This window comes from Euleptes europaea, chromosome 14 (genome assembly GCF_029931775.1).
Source record: "Euleptes europaea isolate rEulEur1 chromosome 14, rEulEur1.hap1, whole genome shotgun sequence".
Taxonomy (NCBI): Eukaryota; Metazoa; Chordata; class Lepidosauria; order Squamata; family Sphaerodactylidae; genus Euleptes; species Euleptes europaea.
This window is the reverse complement of record NC_079325.1, coordinates 10,547,705-10,569,591: the sequence shown is the minus strand read 5'-3', so window position 1 is coordinate 10,569,591 and position 21,887 is coordinate 10,547,705. Positions and strand designations below refer to the sequence as shown.

The window sequence follows — 21,887 nt, the reverse complement described above, 5'->3', positions numbered from 1 at the left end:
CCTTCCTTCCTTTGTCAAGCTTGAACTTCTAAATTGGAGCAAAGCCAGGAGAGTATAAGGTAGGGTTGCCAGGTCCCTCTTCACCACCGGTGGGAAGTTTGGGGGCGGAGCCTGAGGAGGGGAGGGTTTGGGGAGGGACTTCAATGCCATAGAGTCCAATTGCCAAAGTCGCCATTTTCTCCAGGAAAACTGATCTCTATCAGCTGGAGATAAGTTGTAATAGGAGGAGATCTCCAGCTAGTACCTGGAGGTTGGAGACCCTAGAATAAGGCCGATACATATCTGAAGTGTCAATCCTAAACTCACTTGCTAGTCTTACTAGGTAGTAAGCTCTGTTGAGCTGAATAAGGCTTACTTCTGAGTGCATGTGCTTTGGACAGCATTGTAGCTGTTTTACACTTTTGCGAAGGTGGCTGCTTCCATACTGATGTTTTTCCTCTGGCTTTCTTCCAGCCTGGAGCACAGCACTGTTTGGTTAGCGTCCACATGGTGCCATCCTCTAATTATCCACTTTCCAGGTTTTCCCCATCCTCTGGACACTCTTTCTCAAACCTGGTTTTCTCAAACTGCAATCTTTTCTGAAAGAATGTCCTCGAGTTGTGCTAGTGGGCTGTCGGGAAGAGAAGGTGCATATTTTCCACACTGGTGCTACTTTTCTTCCATCAGTTCTTTGAGGGTGCCATCTCACCTGCCAGGCCACTTTAGAGCTTCTTGAGGGCTTTTTTTTTTTAAATGGTAATTGCTGAAGCACTATAACACCATAGCACTGTAGCAATTACCATTCTTTAAAGGACTCAAAAAGCCTTCTGGTGGTGCTGTGAGGAAAAGTGCAGGGTAAATGGCAGAGGAAGGTGTTCCGAAGCTCCCACCTGGATGATTCGTTGTCCATGTGAATGCCTCTGTGATTATTTATTTAGATTACTGATGAATGCAAAATAGACAGCCTTTGCCGTATGGAAGCATCCTGTGACTTTACTACAGTTTTAAACCAGTTCGACACATGTTTAACTCTTTGTTGAGAGCCAGCACGGTGTAGTGGTTGGGAGCAGCAGACTCTAATCTGGTGAACTGGGTTGGTTTCCCCACTCCTACACGTGAAGCCTGCTGGGTGACCTTGGGCTAGTCACAGTTCTCTCCGAACTCTCTCAACCCCACCTACCACACAAGGTATCTGTTGTGGTGAGAGGAAGAGAAGACAGTTGTAAGCCAGTTTGAGTCTCCTTAAAAGGTAGTCATTTTTTTAGTCATTTAGTCTAAAGGTAGAGAAAATTGGAGTATAAAAACCACTTCTTCTTCTTCTTCCTCCGCTTACTAAACAAATCTTGTGAGGGTGCTAAAATTATTTCAGGATTCCCTGGTATTCAATACTATTAATTAAACAGACTTTACCTTTTTAGTGTAGACCTATCTAATCATGGGATCAGCAATGCAACTTCCCTGCCCTTTACAATGGCTCTCTTCAGGCTCTTTTGGTTTCTGTGCAACCGTACTCGCAACTCAAGCATCTTGAAGGGGAAACGAATGTACACTGAGCGATCTTTAAGTGTGTCCTGAAACTATTTGTATGCATCAGAACATGGCTTGCCTCTTCTCTTGACAGTGAAGGAAACCTCCTGCGCGTAGAGCACAGTGTTCTCACAGGAACCATCAGGTTTGGCATCTTCTGCACATAGATTATCTGTGGCAGGCTGCCAAGGTTGGGTGCCTCACCCCTCATTTATACATAATGTTTCTTTCCTCCACATCAAGATACCCAGACAGACAAAGAGATGGGAAAGTTCTAAGCACTATATCGGGGAATGTCATCCAGGTGAAAGATGCCGGGCCTGGAGAGTACCACCATCTGTTGATATGCTCCCCTTGACCCCTCCTCTGTGCCTCATGTTCCACGGTTGTCGTTTTCTCTCTTTGGCCCTCTGCAGCCATGGGATTCTTGAGCGAAGACGAATACCTGGAGATCACCGGCATCACCCGGGAGCAGTCGGGAGCCTACGAGTGCAGCGCCTCCAACGATGTGTCGCCTCCCGTTGTGCGAAGAGTCAATGTCACTGTGAACTGTGAGTGTTGTTGTTTTCTTGGCCTTTGCTGTCCTTTAGCAGGAGGGACCAGAAGGGTAGCCATCTCCCCCTCCCCCCGGAAGTTTCTTTTCTTTTTTTCTTTTTTTTAATACTCACAAGAGACAGCTCAACCAACATTTCCATACCCGGTGAAACTTCCCACAATGGTAGGGGTGGCAATATCCCAAGTGATTGTGTGCATGTTAAGTGCCGTCAAGTCACTTCCGACTCATGGCGACCCTATGAATCAATGTCCTCCAAAATGTCCTATCTTTAACAGCCTTGCTCAGGTCTTGCAAACTGAGGACCGTGTGCGGGGGGTGCACCGGAATGACTTGGGCCCTGGCTTTTCCCATTCTGTTGAAATATCTGTTAAGCAGCCTCTTAAGAGCCAAATGAGATGTTACTTCTTTGGCACATTGGCCATGGGGACTTGCCGTCTTTTACTGCAGCCACAAGTCCCTGTGGCAACTTGTGTAAAAAGCACAGATGGGCCAGATTCTCATCAGGACAGCAGCGGAGGGAGAAGGAGTTCCTGCTCCTCCCCCCATGCTGTTTTCAGTAGCTGAAGCAAGCTGGAGGCTATGGGTTGTTTCAGCTGCCAAAAACTACCTCCCCCACACACACCCAGTGACCCCTAGAAGAAAGTCTCATTGGGTTCTAAGTGTTGAGCGTCAGAATGTGGGCATTGCTTCACCACATCAGGGATTCTCCGCAAATCCATGTGGCAAAGGAAACGTCTGCCTTGAGTTGTTAGTTTTTGGCATGTGCTGTGAAGAAGAGAAGAAGATGGTGTGTTGATGCAAGGAAAAGATAAAGGCATTTCTCATTGCCACCGAGGAAAGCTCCCTGACCCATTCCTTCCTCTGCAGACGCACCATACATCTCAGGAGCCAAGAGCACCGGGGTTCCAGTGGGACAGAAGGGAATCCTCCAATGTGATGCCTCTGCAGTTCCATCAGCCCAGTTCCAGTGGTATAAAGACGATAAAAGGTAAGTGAATATGTGCAGTTGCTTCTGGAATATGGACTTTGGGACCATATCATTATGTAATCCACTGACTCCTGAAGACCCTGTAACAACTCTGCCTTACACACAGTCAGGGGAATTGAAGGGTGGATTCCACCACATCCTATTTATTGAACAAGTACTGATGAAGGGATGAGGCCCGTGGTGCAGAGTGGTAAGCTGCAGTACTGCAGTCCAAGCTCTGCTCGCGACCTGAATTCGATCCCAACGGAAGTCTGTTTCAGGTAGCCGTCTCAAGGTTGACTCAGCCTTCCGTCTTTCCGAGGTCGGTAAAATTAGTACCCAACTTGCTGGGGGTGAAATGGAGATGACCAGGGAAGGCAATGGCAAACCACCCAACAAACATAGTCTGCCTAGTAAATGTCGTGATGTGACATCACCCCATGGGTGACCCCGCACTTGCACAGGGGACCACATTTACCTTTACCAATGAAGGCAAGAGACGATTCATAAGAACATAAGAAGAACCCTGCTGGATCAGACCAGTGGTCCATCTAGTCCAGCATCCTTTCTCATACACTGGCCCACCAGTTCTTCTGGATGGCCAACAACAGATCATAGAGGCAGAGGCCTTTCCCAGTGTTGCCTCCAGTCAGTGGTATTCAGAGGTTTACTGCCTCTGATTGTGGAGGTTCCATTTAGTTACTATGGCTAGTAGCCATTGATAGACAAGTATAGAACCTGGGGGATTTATTTCCAAGCCGAAATGGTGTCTAAATGTGTTCACCTTGTGTCTCCTGTTAATTTCTTCTCTTTGTCGTCTCCCCCACTGAAATTGTAAGCGTTGTGGGGCAGGGACCAATTTTTAATGCTGCTTATTTATCTCTGCCGCCACTCTGAATTATTGTATAATTGTATAATAAGCTTATTGTATAATAAGCTGCCAGCTTGGAGGGCTTTAAGAGGGGAGTGGACATATTCATGGAGGAGAGGGGTATTCATGGCTGTTAGTTAGAATTGATATTAGTCATGCTGCATACCTATTCTCTCTAGTATCAGAGGAGCATGCCTATTATTTTGGGTGCGGTGGAACACAGGCAGGATGGTGCTGCTGCAGTCGTCTTGTTTGTGGACTTCCTAGAGGCGCCTGTTTGGCTACTGTGTGAACAGACTGCTGGACTTGATGGGCCGTGGTCTGATCCAGCAGGGCCTTTCTTATGTTCTTATCATTAATTTCCTGAATGAGAAGTATGCGGGCAACACTTGTGGGTGGTGTAGACCCTTCACCTTAAGCTATTCCTCAGTATGTAAAGTTTGCAATTATGTTTAATACTAGTTCTCCTCACCAAAGCTGATTACCATACCAGGGCTCCTCTGTAATAATTCTTTCCGGATTCATAAACAGGGGGTTATTTATCTGATTTCCCAAGACAATAAAAGGACAATGAATCATTCCCTGTTTGTAAAACACCCCCAAAATTGCTGGACATAGGGCTTTCCTCCCTCTTAATTATCTCAGTAGCAAAGTAGTCAGTTTGGAATGCAAATCCAGATTTGTTGGCCGTTTGGTTAAGGCGTTCTTAAAAAGTTGCAGGCTGTGTTGTGAGCAATGTATTCAAACGGGAAGCTACTACGAGCTGTCAGTCAGGAACAAAAACAAGCCAGGGCTGCTATAGTGTAGAACAAGGCGCCTGCTGGGAGAAATTAGCTCAGTTGAAAATTTTTTTAAAAGGAGCAGAAAGAAAAAAGCTATGTATGAAGAAGGTGAATTACCTAAACCGGGGGTAGGAGAAGGAAAAGAAAAATGAACAAAATCCAAGGATCTTGTGTCTGCCAAGTCTGGTTAAAAGGGTTGGCCCAGCCGCCTCCAGCCAATTTCAGACACTGAAATATTGATTGCAGAGATGTTAAGCAGCATCCTACCTCTTTGCCACTGTCTGCCTTTGTTGCAGGAGAAGCCAGTTTGCAGTTTGCACCAGTTGAGAAGCAGTTTGTGCCACAGCGCCATCTGTTGGTGACAAGCCTGCACTGTGGGCCTGGCACAGGAAGGGGGAAGCTATTTGTCGCTGAAGCGGAGCAAGCAAATTGAACGTGCAGCTGTTCCATTAGCTGTGGTTATTCATTTTGTACTTTGCTTTTCTCTCCGATGGGGGCCCAAAGCGTATTACAAAATAGTTCTTCTCTACTCCATTTCCTCATGACAACTCTGTGAGGTTGCTAAGGCTGAGAGACGGTGACTGGCCCAAGTGTTCATATTAGAGTAGGGATCTGATTGGGCGGGGGGGGGGGGGACAGATCCTAGTGAGATAATCTAACAATAACACCACAATGGTGCTCAATGGTTAAACGGGAAACATGCCAAACTCTGAGTTAACATGTTCAAATATATCTCTAGAGACTTGAATCTAGTTGGCAATATATACACGTACATAACATGGCTGATTGCCCTGACCTGAGTGGCCCGGACTAGCCTGATCTCGTCAAATCTCAAAAGATAAACAGGGTTGACTTGGTCAAATATTTGGATGGGAGACGTCCAAGGAATACCAGGGGCGTGACGCAGAGGCAGGCAATGGCCAACCACCTCTTGCCTTGAAAACCCCACCAGGGGTCGCCATAAGTCAGATATGACTTGACGGCCAAAAAAAAAAAAGGATGATTATTCTTACTTATTACTTTATTGGAAATACTTTGTGTTGGGTAAATCTGTGTGTGTAAAGTGCCGTCAAGTCAGAGCCGATGTATGGCGACCCCGGTGGGGTTTTCATGGCAAGAGACATTCAGAGGTAGTTTGCCCTTGCCTTCCTCTGCATAGCAACTCTGGTATATGTTTAAGCAGGGATGACCCTGCTTAGCTTCCGAGAGCTGATGAGATTGGGCTAACCCGGGCCATCCAGGTCAGGGCCACCAAGATCTACATTTAACCAAACTGGTGCCCATTATAAAATCAAAAGGTGCCGTAAAATCAGCACCGCGATGGCAGTGTTGGAATGTATTAGACATTTTCCCTCTTCAAAATTCCTTCTGAAACAAAGAAAAACAATCTTTACCAGACAGTGGAAGAGAAGATGAGGAGGGGCAGTGGTTTGGAAAATGTTTTGTCCTCTTCTATGCTCCAGTGTGGTGTAGTGATTAAAAGAGGCAGACTCTAATCTGGAGAATTGGGTTTGATTCCCCACTCCTCCGCATGAGCAGGGGACTCTAATCCGGTGAACCAGGTTTCGCCACTCTTCCACATGAAGCCCTCTGGGTGACCTTGGGCTAGTCACAGTTATCTCAGAACTCTCTCAGCACTACCTTCGTCACAAGGTGTCTGTTGTGGGGAAAGGAAAGGAAGGTGATTGTAAGCTGTTTTGAGATTCCTTAACAGTAGAGAAAAGCAGGGTATAAAAACCAACTCTTCTCCTCCTCCTCCTCCTCCTCCTCTTCCTCCTCCTCCTCTCTTGTCTCACCTCCAGTGGTACAGAGTCATAAGAATAGAGCCCCAGCTTAGGAGACCTAAGAGAAGTGAGAAAGTTAGTTTTTGATTTGTTTGTGCAAAGCAAATCCATTAGTCTCTCTTTTCCTGTTACTTTCTGTTCCCTTGCACCATATGTTTCCTGCAAAATATACGCATTTTAAACGTTATTTGTGCATCAAAAACGTTATGTATTCTATCTGTATAAATTACCTCCATTTATTATAAGTGCCATCTAAATTGCATGTAAAAGCTCTACAACATGCACAACTGAATCTATGAAACCAGCAGCAAAATGCTGTGAAAAGTCACCCTCAGCAAGAATGTAAAAATCAAAATAGGGAACATTCCATTCTGAATTTATGTGTTCAGTTAAATGATTTCATAAAGGGATTGCATGAACACAGGAACTCATGCAATGGCCCCACATGGGCACTTGAATTTAGTTAGCATATGCAGATGCAGTGCTAGGGTTGCCAACCTCCAGGTGGTGGCTGGAGATCTCCCACTATTACAACTGATCTCCAGGCGACAGAGATAATTTCAGCTGGAGACAGTGGCCACTTTGGCAATTGGGCTCTATAGCACGGAAGTCCCTCCCCTCTCCAAACCTTGCCCTGCTCAGACTCCGCCCCAAAATCTCCAGGTATTTACCAACCCGGAGCTGGCAACCCTATGCAATGCTTAGGGCAGGGGTCCCCAGCCTTTTCAAGCCTGCAGGCACCTTTGGAACGGTGACACAGGGTGGTGGGAACAATAACAAAATGACTCCTGCAGGGGGCTGAGCCAACCACAAACTGTCAGGGAGCAATGTTATGCATAACTCTCATAGTAACTCTTCAACATTTAAGGCAGAAGCTCCTTTTAACAGTCTGCCTTTTAATCTGTCAGCTCTGCTGCTCACAAGCCCCACCTGGCCCTGCTTACTTTCTAATAGGCTTCCCAGGTCCCTCTTCGCCACTGGCGGGAGGTTTTTGGGGTGGAGCCTGAGGAGGGCGGGGTTTGGGGAGGGGAGGGACTTCAATGGCATAGAGTCCAATTGCCAAAGCGGCCATTTTCTCCAGGGGAACTGATCTCTGTCGGCCGGAGATCAGTTGTAATAGAAGGAGATCTCCAGCTAGTACCTGGAGGTTGGCAACGCTACTTTCTAAAAACACTTGGGAGGGTCACAAGAAATGTGTTGGAATAGTGCTATGGCACCCACTGGCACCACATTGGAGACCCTTGGCTTAGAGTGTGAGACAAGGATTGGAACAAGTCTCCACTGTACCATGAAGCGTGCTGGATGACTTTGGGTAAGTGACTATCAGCCTAACACGCATCGCAGGGTTGTGTTTGAGAGGATAAAACAGAGGAAGGGAAAACATTCTGTAATGTTTTCTTCTGTAGAAGGAAGGACAGGATAAAAATATTATACATAAATGGCTAGTAAATCATTGGCTTCAGTGCAAGTTCTGAACAAGGCAGTCAATCCTCGATAGCTGTTTTTAAAAATCCTTTTGTTCTGAGTCTTTCCCCTTTTGTTTCCCTCTCCTGGTTTGTTACCCTCCTTCACCTCAGGCTCATTGAAGGGCAGAAAGGTTTGAAAGTGGAAAACAAAGCTTTCTTCTCTCGCCTGACTTTCTTCAATGTTTCGGAACAAGACTATGGGAATTACACTTGCGTTGCCTACAACCAGTTAGGGAACACTAACGCCAGCATCATTCTGTACGGTAAGTGGGACACTTGGGGGGTATTGTGTTGGTGACAGGTGATCGTGGGGTAAAGGAGAGAGGCACATCAGGGAGTCAAAAATAAGAAGGGCTGATTTGCAAGGAAGGGGTAAGATGGGAAGTGTACAAGAGGTGTGCTGGTCAAAGCCATACAAGTGCTAAATCGGTGGCATCCTTCCTTAGGGCCAAACTACATGTGACACGAATCAGGGCAGGGGTTGGGGCAGGGGTCAGATCCCCAGACCCAACTTGCAGACACATGTGCCATCAGGGGAACTAACATTTCCAAATGCTGTAGGACCTAGTTCAGCTCAGGAGCGTACACAGGAAGAGGTGGTCCTTCCACCTTCCCTCCCATGTTGTTTTCCCAAGTTGAAACAGCAAGATGGGGGAACTGTTCGGCCCTGCTATGGGTCTCCACTTGCTGCAGTCACAGACCCCTGACCCAACTCACGTCACACGTATTGCATAGTTAGTCCCTTAGAATCACCACTGAGAGACTAAATAGACTCAGCTGGCTGGTCATGTGATCCTTCAGATGTTCCTGGGTAGGACACCATTTTTCATCCCTGTTTTTTTCTAATGCTAAAGAAGGAGGGCTTGAGTTTGTGATATACAGATCCCAGCAACACAGCTTTTGGGTATGGTTATTATTATTATTTTTTTAGCATGTTCAGATATTGTTGGAACCAGAAAAGGTGGAATGTCCCACTAGGGTGGAGTCTTGGAAAAGGAACAGCTTCCACATTGGGGGGGGGGTGTCAATCCAGATGCCACGCCTTGCTTCAGCTCTGCTTCTTCTGTTGACACTTTGCAACTGTGATGGGCAAAGGATTCCCCTGCCCTGCTCCCTTCAGCTCCTTCCTCTCCTTAATTGACTTGTGAAAATCAACGGATGCGTTTGAAACCCCGAGAGAAATGTTGCTAATCGGATCAAACTCTTCTGCCTTTCTCTGGACATACTTTGGAAGTTTTGCCAAAGTGGGAATGTCAGGATTTGGCTTTGTTTTTCGCTTTCTGCTGTATTCTCAGTGGATCTACAGATTGGTTTTTCTTTTCTTGACTTAAAGGCACTGACTGGTTATTGGAGTAACCAAGTGTCCTTCCTCATCATACAATCCAAGATTGACCCAGGAGCTACTCTTCCTGTTAACTTGTCCTTTTCTTCTTTTGAAGTCTGTCCTTTTTCTTTTCCTCCTGACTTCAGAGAAAGGTTAGAGATGTAGTTGGAAATAGCACACAGTGGGGAGTGTTTTGAGTGGTGTTTGTAGCTAGGGCTGCCAGCTCCTGTTGCTAGGGTTGCCAGCTCCGGGTTGGGAAATACTTGGAGATTTTTAGGGCAGAGCCTGAGGAGGATGGAGTTTAGGGAAGGTAGGGACTTCAATGCCATAGAGTCCAATGGCCAAAGTGGCCAATTTCCTCCAGGTGAACTGATCTCTATCGGCTGGAGATCAGTTGTAATAGCAGGAGATCTCCAGCCACCACCTGGAGGTTGGAAACCCTACCTGTTTTCCACCACCACTTCAAGGGGCAGTGGGAGAAAAATATACATTAAAAACAACAGCAGCACATCACTTCTGGTAAAAACCCAATAGCAACATAGGGTAGCTCTAGGAATCGCCAGAAACTTTATGGTTTTACTTATGGTGTTTCTGGTGATTCCTAGAGCTGCCCTATGTCACTACTGTTTTTTACTGGAAGTAAACGACCCTCCCACCGGCTGCCAATGAAACAACAGCAAAAGTTGCAAGAAGTAGTATTCTTTCAATTACAGAATACAGCATCCTTTTGATAACAGTGTAAAGTGATAAAAGGTAATGATCCCTGGTAGCTGGTGGCAAGATGACCAAATGCCACGGTTTCTCTGGTTCAGGTAATTGCCACTGTTGTTCTGTTATTATTGTAGCTTGTGAACTAACCCTACAACTTCAGTTCAAACCATGCCATTTCCCATTTGAACTTAGAAAGGAGCCCCCACTCATTCCTGGAAGAAGAGATTGATAGAGGGGCTGTGGTCATTTATGCATGAGAGTTTTACCTGAGGTTCTTTGCTCACTGGACCCACACTTTCCTGTTGGGAGTCTATGCACCAGCAGTCTCCAACCTCAATTCAGGAAGTATTTGAATCCCCACCCCTTGAAATGCTGCTTCGTAATTGGCTGTAGCGAGAGAAAAGTCTCCCTCCCCCAAACCTAATTGCTGGTTTAATGCCTTTTGTTGAGTTTGGTTGGTTCGAATAATATCCCAGCCAGGCATTTAGGATATATCTTTATAAGCCTTCTCACTTTCCCCTCTTTATTTTACCTGTAGTTCTTAGGTAGTTCTGTTTAACCCATGCTCTTGGCCGGATGCTCTCTTTCTTTGCATTTCTTGCTTGCAAAGCATAAGTTGGAATGAAACAGGAGAACTAATACGACAGATAAATGCAGGGAGGATTCTTCAGAAATCTTAATTGTATGGGAGTTCTCATCATGGAGGACAGGGTCATTCCCTGATTTCCAGCTGTGGGATCCCCTGCACATTTGTTGATAGGATTGTTGCACATGAACATATGAAGCTGCCTTATACAGGTGGAGTCCCTTGGTCCAGCTAGGTCAGTATTGTCTGCTCAGACTGGTAGTGGCTCTCCAGGGACTCAGGCAGAGGTCTTTCACAGCACCTACTGCCTGGTCCTTTCAACTGGAGATGCCAGGGATTGAACCTGGGACCTTGTGCATGCCAAGCAGATGCTCTACCACTGAGCAGCAGCCCCTCTGCAAATACCTAAATACCTAACATTAATTGGGGATGTAATGAATCCTAATTTCATTAGCTGGATCAATTCCTGTGGCTTCTCTCAAAATCCTCTAGATTTATTTTGCGGGGGAGGAACTATCAAAATCATTTTCCGTTTCCGTATACATGGGATTTGGGTAGCAATTCTACTTCTTTAAAAATCCCCCTTTTAAGAACAGCCACAACCCCAGAGGACATGGTGTCATTTCCTTTGTGCTCTGTGGGACAGTTTTAATTCAAGGAGCAACTTTTTAAGAGACCTATGTGTTCCATTTGGTGTTAAAGTGACGTGGGATTAACCACTGACTTTTATGTTTGCAAGTGAGGCAGCTGTTGCCTCGCCTTCTTCTTCTTCCCAGAAGGTCAAAGTATCAACCTGACTACCAGCTCCACTCAGTATCCATTCAAGTCTGGAGAGAATTCCTCACAAAAAGCAGATCAAGACCAGGACCTGAAGCATCTCTCTCTCTCTTTCTCTCCACCCCCACCTCTAGCATCCAATCCAATAAAGAATTCTTGGGGACTTGAAACCTTACACTTTGCATTGTGTGATTCGGGGTTGGTTTTAATTTTTTTTTTATTGCATGGCTTTTGTTTTTGGATTTTAGTTCAGACCAACGTGGCTATCTGGAACCTGTGTTCCTCCCCACTGTCACCCTCCATTATTTTTTTTCTTGTTTGTTTTTAAAGTATGGATCTGGCCATCTTCTTTCCTGTGGACGTTTTCCACTGGTGTCTCTTCAATACATCTTGAGAAATTCCCTCCTGAGATATTGTCCTTTAGGGGGCCAAACGTAGGTGAGGGGCAATGAAACTAGTCCCTTTATGTACACGCAAGCAAACCAACCCCTCAGAGAGCGCTCTGCGACATTCGCCACCCTGGAGCGTGAGTCTGTTAGGTGAGGCTTTAGAGAATAAACAACCCGAGCGGCTCGGCAATCGCAGGTTTGCTTCCAAGTCGCATTTTCTATTACTGCAACATAAAATAAAAAATTGACTTTACCAAAGGGAGGCGGGGAGAGCTCTGTAGCCTTATCTGGAAGCTATTTTCTCCACATGCCAGAGCTCTGATTAGAGTGATGGATCCATCTGACACCACTCACAGCCAGGGACAGCTGTAATTGCCTGGCTTATTTGTCACGGCTCTCCACGTTATGGCAGGTGCGCCGTTGCCTGGCTTTAGAGCCAGTTGGGGGCTGAGGGGAAGAGCAAAGCTTTTAGCACCCCTCTTTCCCTGATCCCCCCATTGCAAACTAATAACAGCTGGGGAGAATAGCTACTTCTCCCCTCCCCCCAGATCTGTGGGGTTGTGTCTCAGATAGGGATGCCAGGTCCCTCTTCGCCTATGGTGGGAGGTTTTTGGGGTAGAGCCTAAGGAGAGCGGGGTTTAGGGAGGAGAGGGACTTTAATGCCATAGAGTCCAATTGCCAAAGCGGCCATTTTCTCCAGGTGAATGGATCTCTATCGGCTGGAGATCAGTTGTAATAGCAGGAGAGCTCCAGCTAGTACCTGGAGGTTGGTAACGCTAGTCTCAGAGGTCAAGGCAAATACCTGTTTTTTGCATGCAGAAGTTACCAGGTTCAATCCCTGGTTTCTCCAGTTAAAGATCTCCCATTGTAGGTGTAGGGAAAGAACCTCCCCTGCCTGAAACCCCAGAGAACTGCTGTCATCAGAGATGACAATATTGGACTAGGACCAATGGAAGCCAATTTCATAGGCACATTTCACTCTGGCACAAGGTAGGGTTGCCAACCTCCAGGTGATACAATTCAAAAATCGTCCCTCGTGCTATAATAACAGGTGATGGCTGGAGATCTCCCGCTGTTACAACTGATCTCCAGCCGATAGAGATCAGTTCCCCTGGAGAAAATGGCCACTTTGGCCATTGGACTCTATGGCATTGAAGTCCCTCCCCTCTCCAAACCCCATCCCAGGTATTTCCCAAACCAGAGCTGACAACCCTAGCATAAGGATGCTTGAATATCATGTCATGAGGCCATTTATTGGCCCATTATCAGTACGGTTGCCAGGTCCCTCTTTGCCACCAGCACCCTTCAGGCATAGAGATATCCGTGAAGTCAGGTAAGGAAGGCCAGGTGGGTAAAATAATCCAGATGAAACTGAATAATAACTGATGATACAGATAAGTGCAGATAATCTGTGCTTCCCCTTTTATAGTGTGCTCAACAGGAACTGGAGCTTGAGGATTACGTTTCACAATCTGCCAGCGGGACAAAGTGAAGCCGGAGTCTCCTGGCATGAAGCAACTATCTTTAATATATATATATATATATATATTTAATGAAAAACAACCTTGTAGAAGTTGTGAGTTGGAACAGAGGAATTGGAACAAAAGAGTGTGGGGGTTTAACCTTTCCATGCAATAGTTTTGATCAAAATCATACATGTGTGTCACTCTCCCTAGAAGCTAAAATGACTAAACTGAGGTGATCGTGCTTTGGTTACATTATGAAAAGACCCTGGGAAAGACAATAATGCTAGGGAAAGTGGAAGGCGGCAGGAAAAGGGGAAGACCCAACATGAGGACTGACTATAAAGGAAACCACGGCCCTCCATTTGTAAGACCTAAGAACCTAAGAATATATGAAAAGCCATGCTGGATCAGACCAAGGCCAGCAGTCTGTTCACACAGTGGCCAACCAGTTGCCTCTAGGAAGCCCACAAACAAGACGACTGCAGCATCATTGTCCTGCCTATGTTCCACAGCACCTAATATAATAGGCATGCTCATCTGATCCTGGAGAGAATACAGATGCATCATGACTAGTATTCATTTTTACTAGTAGCCATGGGATAGCCCTCTCCTCCATGAACATGTCCACTCCCCTCTTAAAGCCTTCCTAGTTGGCAGCCATCACCACAACCTGGAGCAGGGAGTCATAACTAAGAACATAAGAATAGCCCTGCTGGATCAGACCAAGCCCATCAAGTCCAGCAGCCTGTCCACCCAGTGGCCAACCGGGTGTCTCTAGCAAGCCCACAAACAAGACAACTGCAGCAGCATTATCCTACCTGTGTTCCAAAGCACCTAATATAATATAATTAACAGCACCTGAGCAAGGCTGTTAATGATAGGACATTGGGGAGATCATTAATTCATAGGGTTGCCATAAGTCAGAAGTGACTCGATGACACTTAATATACACACACATATATTTCCTGTGGGTGGAAAAACAGCTAGAGGGTAAAATGTTGAGGACTCACAGCTTCCTGTCAGGAGACAGGTACATACATCTGACATGTAAAGACTCGTTTGGCTTTCAAAAGCCTTTGTGTTTCTGGTCAACTCACCGATGAAGTAACTGGACATATATGCCTGCTAAAAATGCAAATACCTGTGGTAAAATGAGGAGGGAGAGGAGAACTGTTTGATAACATTATGTCCACGATTACAAGGTATCAGAAAAGAAAATAAGTGCAGCCAATTCTTGAAAATAAGCGAGTCTAATCTTGATGCTCTTGGCCCATTACCCTCGTGAAATCTCTTCTGTCTTCCCTGCTGACATCTGAAATGGCACCCCTGATATATCAGACCAATTTAAGAGTAAAAAATAATAATCTGATTCCCAGTTTCTGTGGGCTTCAGGTTGCCCATCTTGCTTTGCGTCACAGGTGAGATTGTGAGAAATGAGGTCTCTCGTTCTTCATTTCTTTGTATATTGATAGGTTAATTGAAATTCCCTCTTACCCCACCCCTCTTGGGTCATATATGAAGAGATCAAAAAACAGAAAAAAGTGTGAAACATCCTATTTAAAAATTAAAAGCACAACAGACGGCAGTGTGCATATCTCAAAACATGCATACCACCTTACACACTCACTCACACACACAGACAACACTTTGACCCTGAATCAGCTTTTTAAAAAAAAGTCTAAAACAGAGGTGGCTGAATTACAGCTTAGGGGCATGGCTCAGTGGAATATCTTCTGCTTGGCATGCAAAAGGGTCCAGGTTCAATCCCCAGTTAAAAAGGACCAGGCAGAAGGGAAAGATCTCCACCTGAGACCCTGGAGAGCCGCTGCCAGTCTTAGTAGAGAGCCAGCATGGTGTAGTGTTTAAGAGCGGTGATTTGGAGCGGTGGACTCTGATCTGGAAAACCGGGTTTGATTCCCCACTCCTCCGCATGAGCGGCAGAGGCTGATCCGGTGAACTGGATTTGTTACTCCACTCCTATACATGATGCCAGCTGGGTGGCCTTGAGCTAGTCACAGCTCTCTCAGCCCCATCTACCTCACAGGGTGTCTGTTGTGGGGAGAGGAAATGAAGGTGATTGTAAGCCAGTTTGATCCCAACATGGTGGAGAAAGTCGGCATATAAATACCAACTCTTCTTCTTCTAGTAGACAGTACTGAACTTGATGGAACAAGGGTTTGATTCAGTATAAGTCGGCTTCATGGGCGTTAATGTGGGAACACATCTGACCCATGGGAGCTTTTCATACAGTCCTTGGGTTCCTTAACCATTTATCAGAACACCAGACCACCAAACCGCAGCTGGTGACTGACCTTCCCCAAAAAACTGTTAGCAGCTCAAAGGTCAAATGCTATTGAGTGCCATCAAAAACAGCACAATGGGAGAGAGGACCTCCTGGGGGTTTCTACCTTCAGCATCCCAGCACTACAGACACACTTGAATGTAAACAGGTGAGCTGGAAATGAGATGGGGATACTGACACCAGGAAGAGGAAGAACCAGCGCTTAGAGCCCACAGAAGCAGGCAACCCCCCCGATGAGGCCTTCTTGGCCATGTTGTGGCCCACTGCTGTGTTTTGAAAGATGTTCTGGCTTTGGCTTTGGAGAGGCACCACTACAGGGTGGCTACATGGAGGTCACCGGGGATAAATGTCAAAGCAGTTTGGTGAGAAAAAGGGCAAACTTGAGGGAAGTCCTTCTGGTGGGTGTGGCTTTAATTAAGGCCAAGCTGTTTTTCATGTCCAGAGGAGGGCAACAAAGATGGTGAGGGGTCTGGAGACCAAGTCCTATGAGGAAAGGTTGAAGGAGCTGGTTATGTTTAGCCTGAAGAGAAGAAGACTGAGAGGGGATATGATAATCATCTTTAAGTACTTGAAGGGCTGTCATATAGAGGAGGGTGGCGAGTTGTTTTCTGTTGCCCCAGAAGGTCGGACCAGAACCAGTGGGTTGAAATTAAATCAAAAGAGTTTCCGTCTAGGCGTTAGGAAGAATTTTGTAACAGTTACAGCGGTTCCTCAGTGGAACAGGCTTCCTCAGGAGGTTTTTAAGCAGAGGCTAGATGGCCATCTGTCAGCAATGCTGATTCTGTGACTTTAGGCAGATGATGAGAGGGAGGGCATCTTGGCCATCTTCTGAGCATGGAGTAGGGGTCACTGGGGGGGGAGGTAGTTGTGAATTTCCTGCATTGTGCAGGGGGTTGGACTAGATGACCCTGGTGGTCCCTTCCAACTCTATGATTCTGTGATCTATGATTCTATGAGTAATCTGGCAGTGGGGTAACCACAGCCACCCTGGGACCTACAACCATGTACAGTGCTGATTGGTGAACTCTTGACGACATCTTTCCCATCACATGCATCCCAACGTTATAGCATGCAGCCTTGCAAAAATGGCTACCAACCGTGTTGTCAAGGTCAGCTGGTGCTAGCTGATGACTTTCATAGTTAATTCCTAGTGAGGGAAAACTGTGTTGGGGCAAGTTTGGAAATCCCAAACATGAAAACCCAATATGAAGCAGGATTTTTGCTCCCCACTACTATTTCTCCTCAGTTTGCCCTCACTGAGAACTTAAATTCCTAACCTGAGCTCCTCCGCGATGTGAAATGCACTGTGGTTTGCTCCTCGTGTGTGGGGGGATCCTGAGTAGGGCTGTCAAAAAAAAAAATTGGTACAGTTCGGATTCGGCCGAATTTGACCCTTGTGGGTTCGGTACGTGCCGAAGTCCGAACTCCCCCGCTTCGGATCCCCGGTAATTCGGGGGGATCCGGAGTTCGGGGGAAAATTCGGCCCCAGCGCGCCTTCAGAGGGATTTCCTGAAGGGGGGCGGGCTGCCCTTTAAACTGATCTGAGCCTCCTAGCTGGGAGGCGCAGATCAGTTTAAAGGGCAGCCCGCCCCCCTTTAGCGGGCTCCGCTGGAGAGGCTCGGGCTGCCCTTTAAACTGATCTGAGCCTCCCAGCTGGGAGGCGCAGGTCAGTTTAAAGGGCAGCTCGCGCCTCTCCAGCGGAGCCCGCTGAAGGGGGGCGGGCTGTCATTTAAACTCATCTGCGCCTCCCGGCCGGGAGGCACAGATGAGTTTAAATGACAGCCCGCGCCTCTCCAGCGGAGCCCGCTGAAGGGGGGCGGGCTGCCCTTTAAACTCATCTGCCCTTTAAACTCATCCCGGCCGGGAGGCGCAAATGAGTTTAAAGGGCAGCCCGCCCCCCTTCAGCGGGCTCCGCTGGAGAGGCTCGGGCTGCCCTTTAAACTGATCTGAGCCTCCCAGCTGGGAGGCGCAGGTCAGTTTAAAGGGCAGCCCGCGCCTTTCAGCGGGCTCCCCTGAAGGGGGGCCGAATTTGCCGAATTTATTCACGAACTCCCGAACTCGCTGAATTCGGGCCCCCCGGTTGCCCGCCAGTTTTGAGTTCGGATCCGTCCGAACAGAAAATCACTGAATCAGGGGAAATTCGGTTGATTTTCAGTTCGGACCGAACCGAATTGACAGCCCTAATCCTGAGGACGGCCCCTTTGTCATGTGATTAAATCTTGTGAACTGTGGGGAATCTTAAAGGAGCCCGACTCAGGGGTGAGATTAGGCTCGCTCTGCTCACAAAGGCATTGTCAGAGAATTAACAGAGAATGCAGCGGGGACCCACTTTGGAGCGACCTTCATTAGCGCGACCCCAAGATGGTCGGCCGCTTTCTTCCCTCTTTTTCCCCTCCCACCTTTTGTCAGGCTGCATTGCCGGCTCCCCAGGACTTCACTTTGGTTCTGCATAGTGCCCTTAATCTAACGGGGAAACTAATTTCATAAGAGGTCTCCCGCAGAGAGGCAGAGTTCTAGCCCCCGGTGTTGTTAGGGGCAACCGCAGACTCCATGCATTGAACATGGGGCCATGTCATGCTAAAAAAAATCAATGCGAAAGAGATTTGACAAGGTCACGGAGGTGTCATTCCAGCACAGGTGACCTGGAGGTTTGCCCAGAAAAAAAAAAAGAGAGAACAGAATCCCAATTCCTTCATTAATCTTTATTGACAGAGCAGTTGTGGTTATACATTGCGGATAATGCATTCCTTTTGTAGTAATAAAATACCCCCTTTGAAGCGTAAAAGACAAATCTGACCATAACGGACAGAAAGGTGAGAGCGGGTTGTGAGTCAGGAAGGCCCCGATCCAATGGTTGCCTGTGTCCTGAACTCACTGGGAGGTCTGGGGCGAGGCACTCTTCTCGTAGTTGAATATAGGGGAAATAATACTGGCCTTCCTTATAAGACTATGGTGACAGAGGCCGTTTATGCACCGCTGTTTCCTCGCGGTCACCCCACCGACTGCTTCGGGGCTTTGCTTTGATTATGCTTGCATTTTCCAACCCTCAGAGGTCGCCTCGCTCTCCTCACGGGTTCCCACACGTTTCCCCCGCGTTATCTAGACGCTGGCTAAACACAAATCCACAAAACGCGGGCAAAATGCGCGGGGAGAGCGAGGCCACCTCTGAGGGTCGGAAAACGCAAGCATAATCAAAGCAAAGCCCCAGAGTAGTTGGCAGGGTGACCGCAAGGAAACAGCCGTGCATAAATGGCTGAAGGGTTACCCAATGTCAAAATGGGACCTGGAAGTCTCTCATAAGAAATCTCACTGCCATAAGTCCATATTCCAAGTTCCTGAGAGGCCTATTTGGTGTTCGACGATGAAAAGATTGGTAATGGCGGACAAACATTCCTCAAAGTCAGTCTGCCCACTCTTACTGGTCTTCCCCTCTCATGTGCCATTACTAGGGTTGCCAAGTCCCTCTTCAATACCGGCGGGAGGTTTTTGGGATGGAGCCTGAGGAGGGCGGGGTTTGGGGAGGGGAGGGACTTCAATACCATAGAGTCCAATTGCCAAAGCGGCCATTTTCTCCAGGGGAACTGATCTCTACCGGCTGGAGATCAGCTGTAACCGCAGGAGGTCTCCAGCTAGTACCTGGAGGTTGGCAACCCTAGCCATTACAAGAGAGGGTTGCTATTCTCCTGTTGGGGCCTGTATTTCTACCCCAATTACCGCTGATCTCCAGATGAGGGAAATAAGTTCCTCTGGAGGAAATGGCTTCTCCCTCAGGTGGTCTCTCCCCCTCCCCAAACTCTGCCATCCTTAGGCAGTGCCCGGAAGTCTCCAGGAATTTTCCAAACTGGAGTTGGCCACCCTGAGAATTAGCAAGGCGGCTTTGAACACTTGAAATGTACCACATAAATGCTAAGTGTCTCAGAGAGCCTTGAGTCCTAGCAAGGAAGGTGGACTATAAATGAGGTACATAAACAAATATATTATTGTCCCCTTCCGGGCAGTTCGTGCAAAGCAACATCCATAAATGCAGCTGTGTGAGAACTGTTTCCTGACTTAAATTCTTGCGGAAGGGAATACCATCCGAGTCAGCCTCCACCAAGTTCTGGTCATCTCCCATCACAAAAGGAGAATTGTAGCACGAGGAAAGGGCATCCGGGGACATGGGAGAGGATTACACAATTGTGCTTGATGTGAAGAAAGCAGATAGAATTTTCTCTCTCTTAATACTAGAACTTGCCGTACCCAGTAGGTAGTTGATTCAGGGAAAAAATAAATTATTTCATCAGACAGTATGTTGAACTCAGTGCCGCAAGATTGTGGTGCTGTCCACTAGCTTCTAGAGCTTTAAAAGGAGTTGGGAGAGTTTTGTGGAGGAGTAGTCTATGGGGCTTAACGCACGGCCAATTTGTCTCGCTTTTGTGCCTTAATAGTAGCGAATCTCTGTGGTCCACACGCACGACCGTCCAAGTGCTGCGCATCGGACCCACCTTAGTCGCGAATTAAGGCAAAAAAAACCGGGTTAAGCAATCCCTGTTTTCTAGCGATCTTTTCAGTGCTAAACCGCTACTTTTTAAAATTTCGCTACATTACTGGAACGCCGGCGTGCGTGTAATCACATGACTAGCCCGCTACTAACCTCCTTTCGTTCAAGGACACGCCCCTTACTGGTCTCCCTCACATAGGCGTAAACTTGGGGGGGGGGCTCAAGCCCTCGAGCCCCCCCCGAACTTGCGAGGGGGGACTGAGCCCCCACCCCAAGGCAAATGGCAGCTGAAGCACAGTCCTGTCCTACCTTCCTTTTGTATAGGCTGACCCGTTTTTTGTCACATTTCCTGGCCGTCCCGTCTTTTTAATTAAAATGCCCATTTTGTCCTGTTTTGAATAAGCCCAGCCAGTTTTGTTGCCTCGCCCTCACAACACAGCTTTATTTACACTCGGAAGGAAAAGGCACAACTTTCCAGCTTTGGGTGGAAGCAAAACGTGGTCCGTCAATCTGATCAACGCATTCCCATCCGCTGTGCTGTTGCGAGCCTCTGAAGTGGCACGCTGAAAAATGTACAAGGCTTTCCTTCCCCTCTCCTCTGGGCTGGCCACGAAGCAAAGAGGTGAAGTCGGGATGCACTAAAATGAATGACAGGCTAGCCGATTAGAAACAATGGGAGAGGATGCATAGCCTATTGAAGGAGCCTGGATTGCCAATTGCCTTGCATGAGCTCCATTGAAATACATTACAGCACAAACAGAGTTGCAAAGAAAATGTGGAATGGATTGTCCAGTAAGATCTCTAAACCCAGAGCTCTGGGACTGGAATGACAGCCCATGGGACTAGCACAATCCATCCTGTCATCCACACCAGCTTCTACTAGTGAGTTCGTTTGCAATGCCTGTAAACTTCTGAGGTATGCTAGCTTCACCAGATTGCCGGTTTTCTAACATCTCAGCAAAAAAATACCCACATCTTTTTTTCAGTAGCACCAATGCACCTCCCTCATTCTAGTATGCATTCCACTGCCCCACTCCAAAAAGCCATTTTATGCCTGAGAAGATCAATGCTTAACAGGTTGAGACAATGGTATACCGGAACGCTGGTGTTCCAAGAAAAAAAGGGGGAGAATCGCCCTTTGATTGGATAATCCCTCAGCCAATCCTTGGGCGATGTCACTCCCCTGCTATCCCGCACTGCGAACTATCCCACATTATATGGTTGGTTCAAACGCACAGGGAGCCTCCAGCAGCTACTTGTTTCAGACTTAATGTGGGATAGGCTGGCATCATGCGTTTGATTATCCAGACTTAAATATTGTGGGATTAAAATATTGTGGGATAACAGAGGAGCGAACCAGGAACATTCTGCCCATGCGTTAATGCCCTATGGGTGAAAACGCATGGTCGCTTTTATCCTCCTTTAATCCCTGTTTTAGCTAGGATCGAACGCACATTAGACAGAACACATGTGTTTGATCCTGGCTGAATCCTGGCTGAAACAGGGATTAAAGGGGGATAAAGTGACCGTGCGTTTTCATCCTAACAGTGGTGATTTGTCATGATGGGCATTAACGCATGGGCAGAATGTTCCTGGTTCGCTCCTCTGTTATCCCACAATATTTTAATCCCACAATATTTAAGTCTGGATAATCAAACGCATGACGCCAGCCTATCCCACATTAAGTCTGAAACAAGTAGCTGCTGGAGGCTCCCTGTGCGTTTGAACCAACCATATAATGTGGGATAGTTCGCAGTGCGGGATAGCAGGGGAGTGACATCGCCCAAGGATTGGCTGAGGGATTATCCAATCAAAGGGCGATTCTCCCCCTTTTTTTCTTGGAACACCAGCGTTCCGGTATACCATCGTCTCAACCTGTTAAGCATTGATCTTCTCAGGCATAAAATGGCTTTTTGGAGT

General features: G+C 47.1%; 1 protein-coding gene across 7 annotated transcripts in view; it reads left to right on the top strand.

Annotated features, from left to right (window-relative positions):
* Positions 1-21,887, top strand: part of LOC130487157 (neurotrimin-like) — a 357,310-nt gene that overhangs the window by 320,755 nt on the left and 14,668 nt on the right. For all 7 annotated transcript variants that reach the window (XM_056860573.1, XM_056860572.1, XM_056860570.1 and 4 more), the window contains exons 4-6: positions 1,923-2,057; positions 2,930-3,050; positions 8,044-8,195. In XM_056860573.1, the coding sequence (XP_056716551.1) occupies positions 1,923-2,057; positions 2,930-3,050; positions 8,044-8,195 (408 nt within the window). The remainder of the gene's footprint in view (positions 1-1,922; positions 2,058-2,929; positions 3,051-8,043; positions 8,196-21,887) is intronic.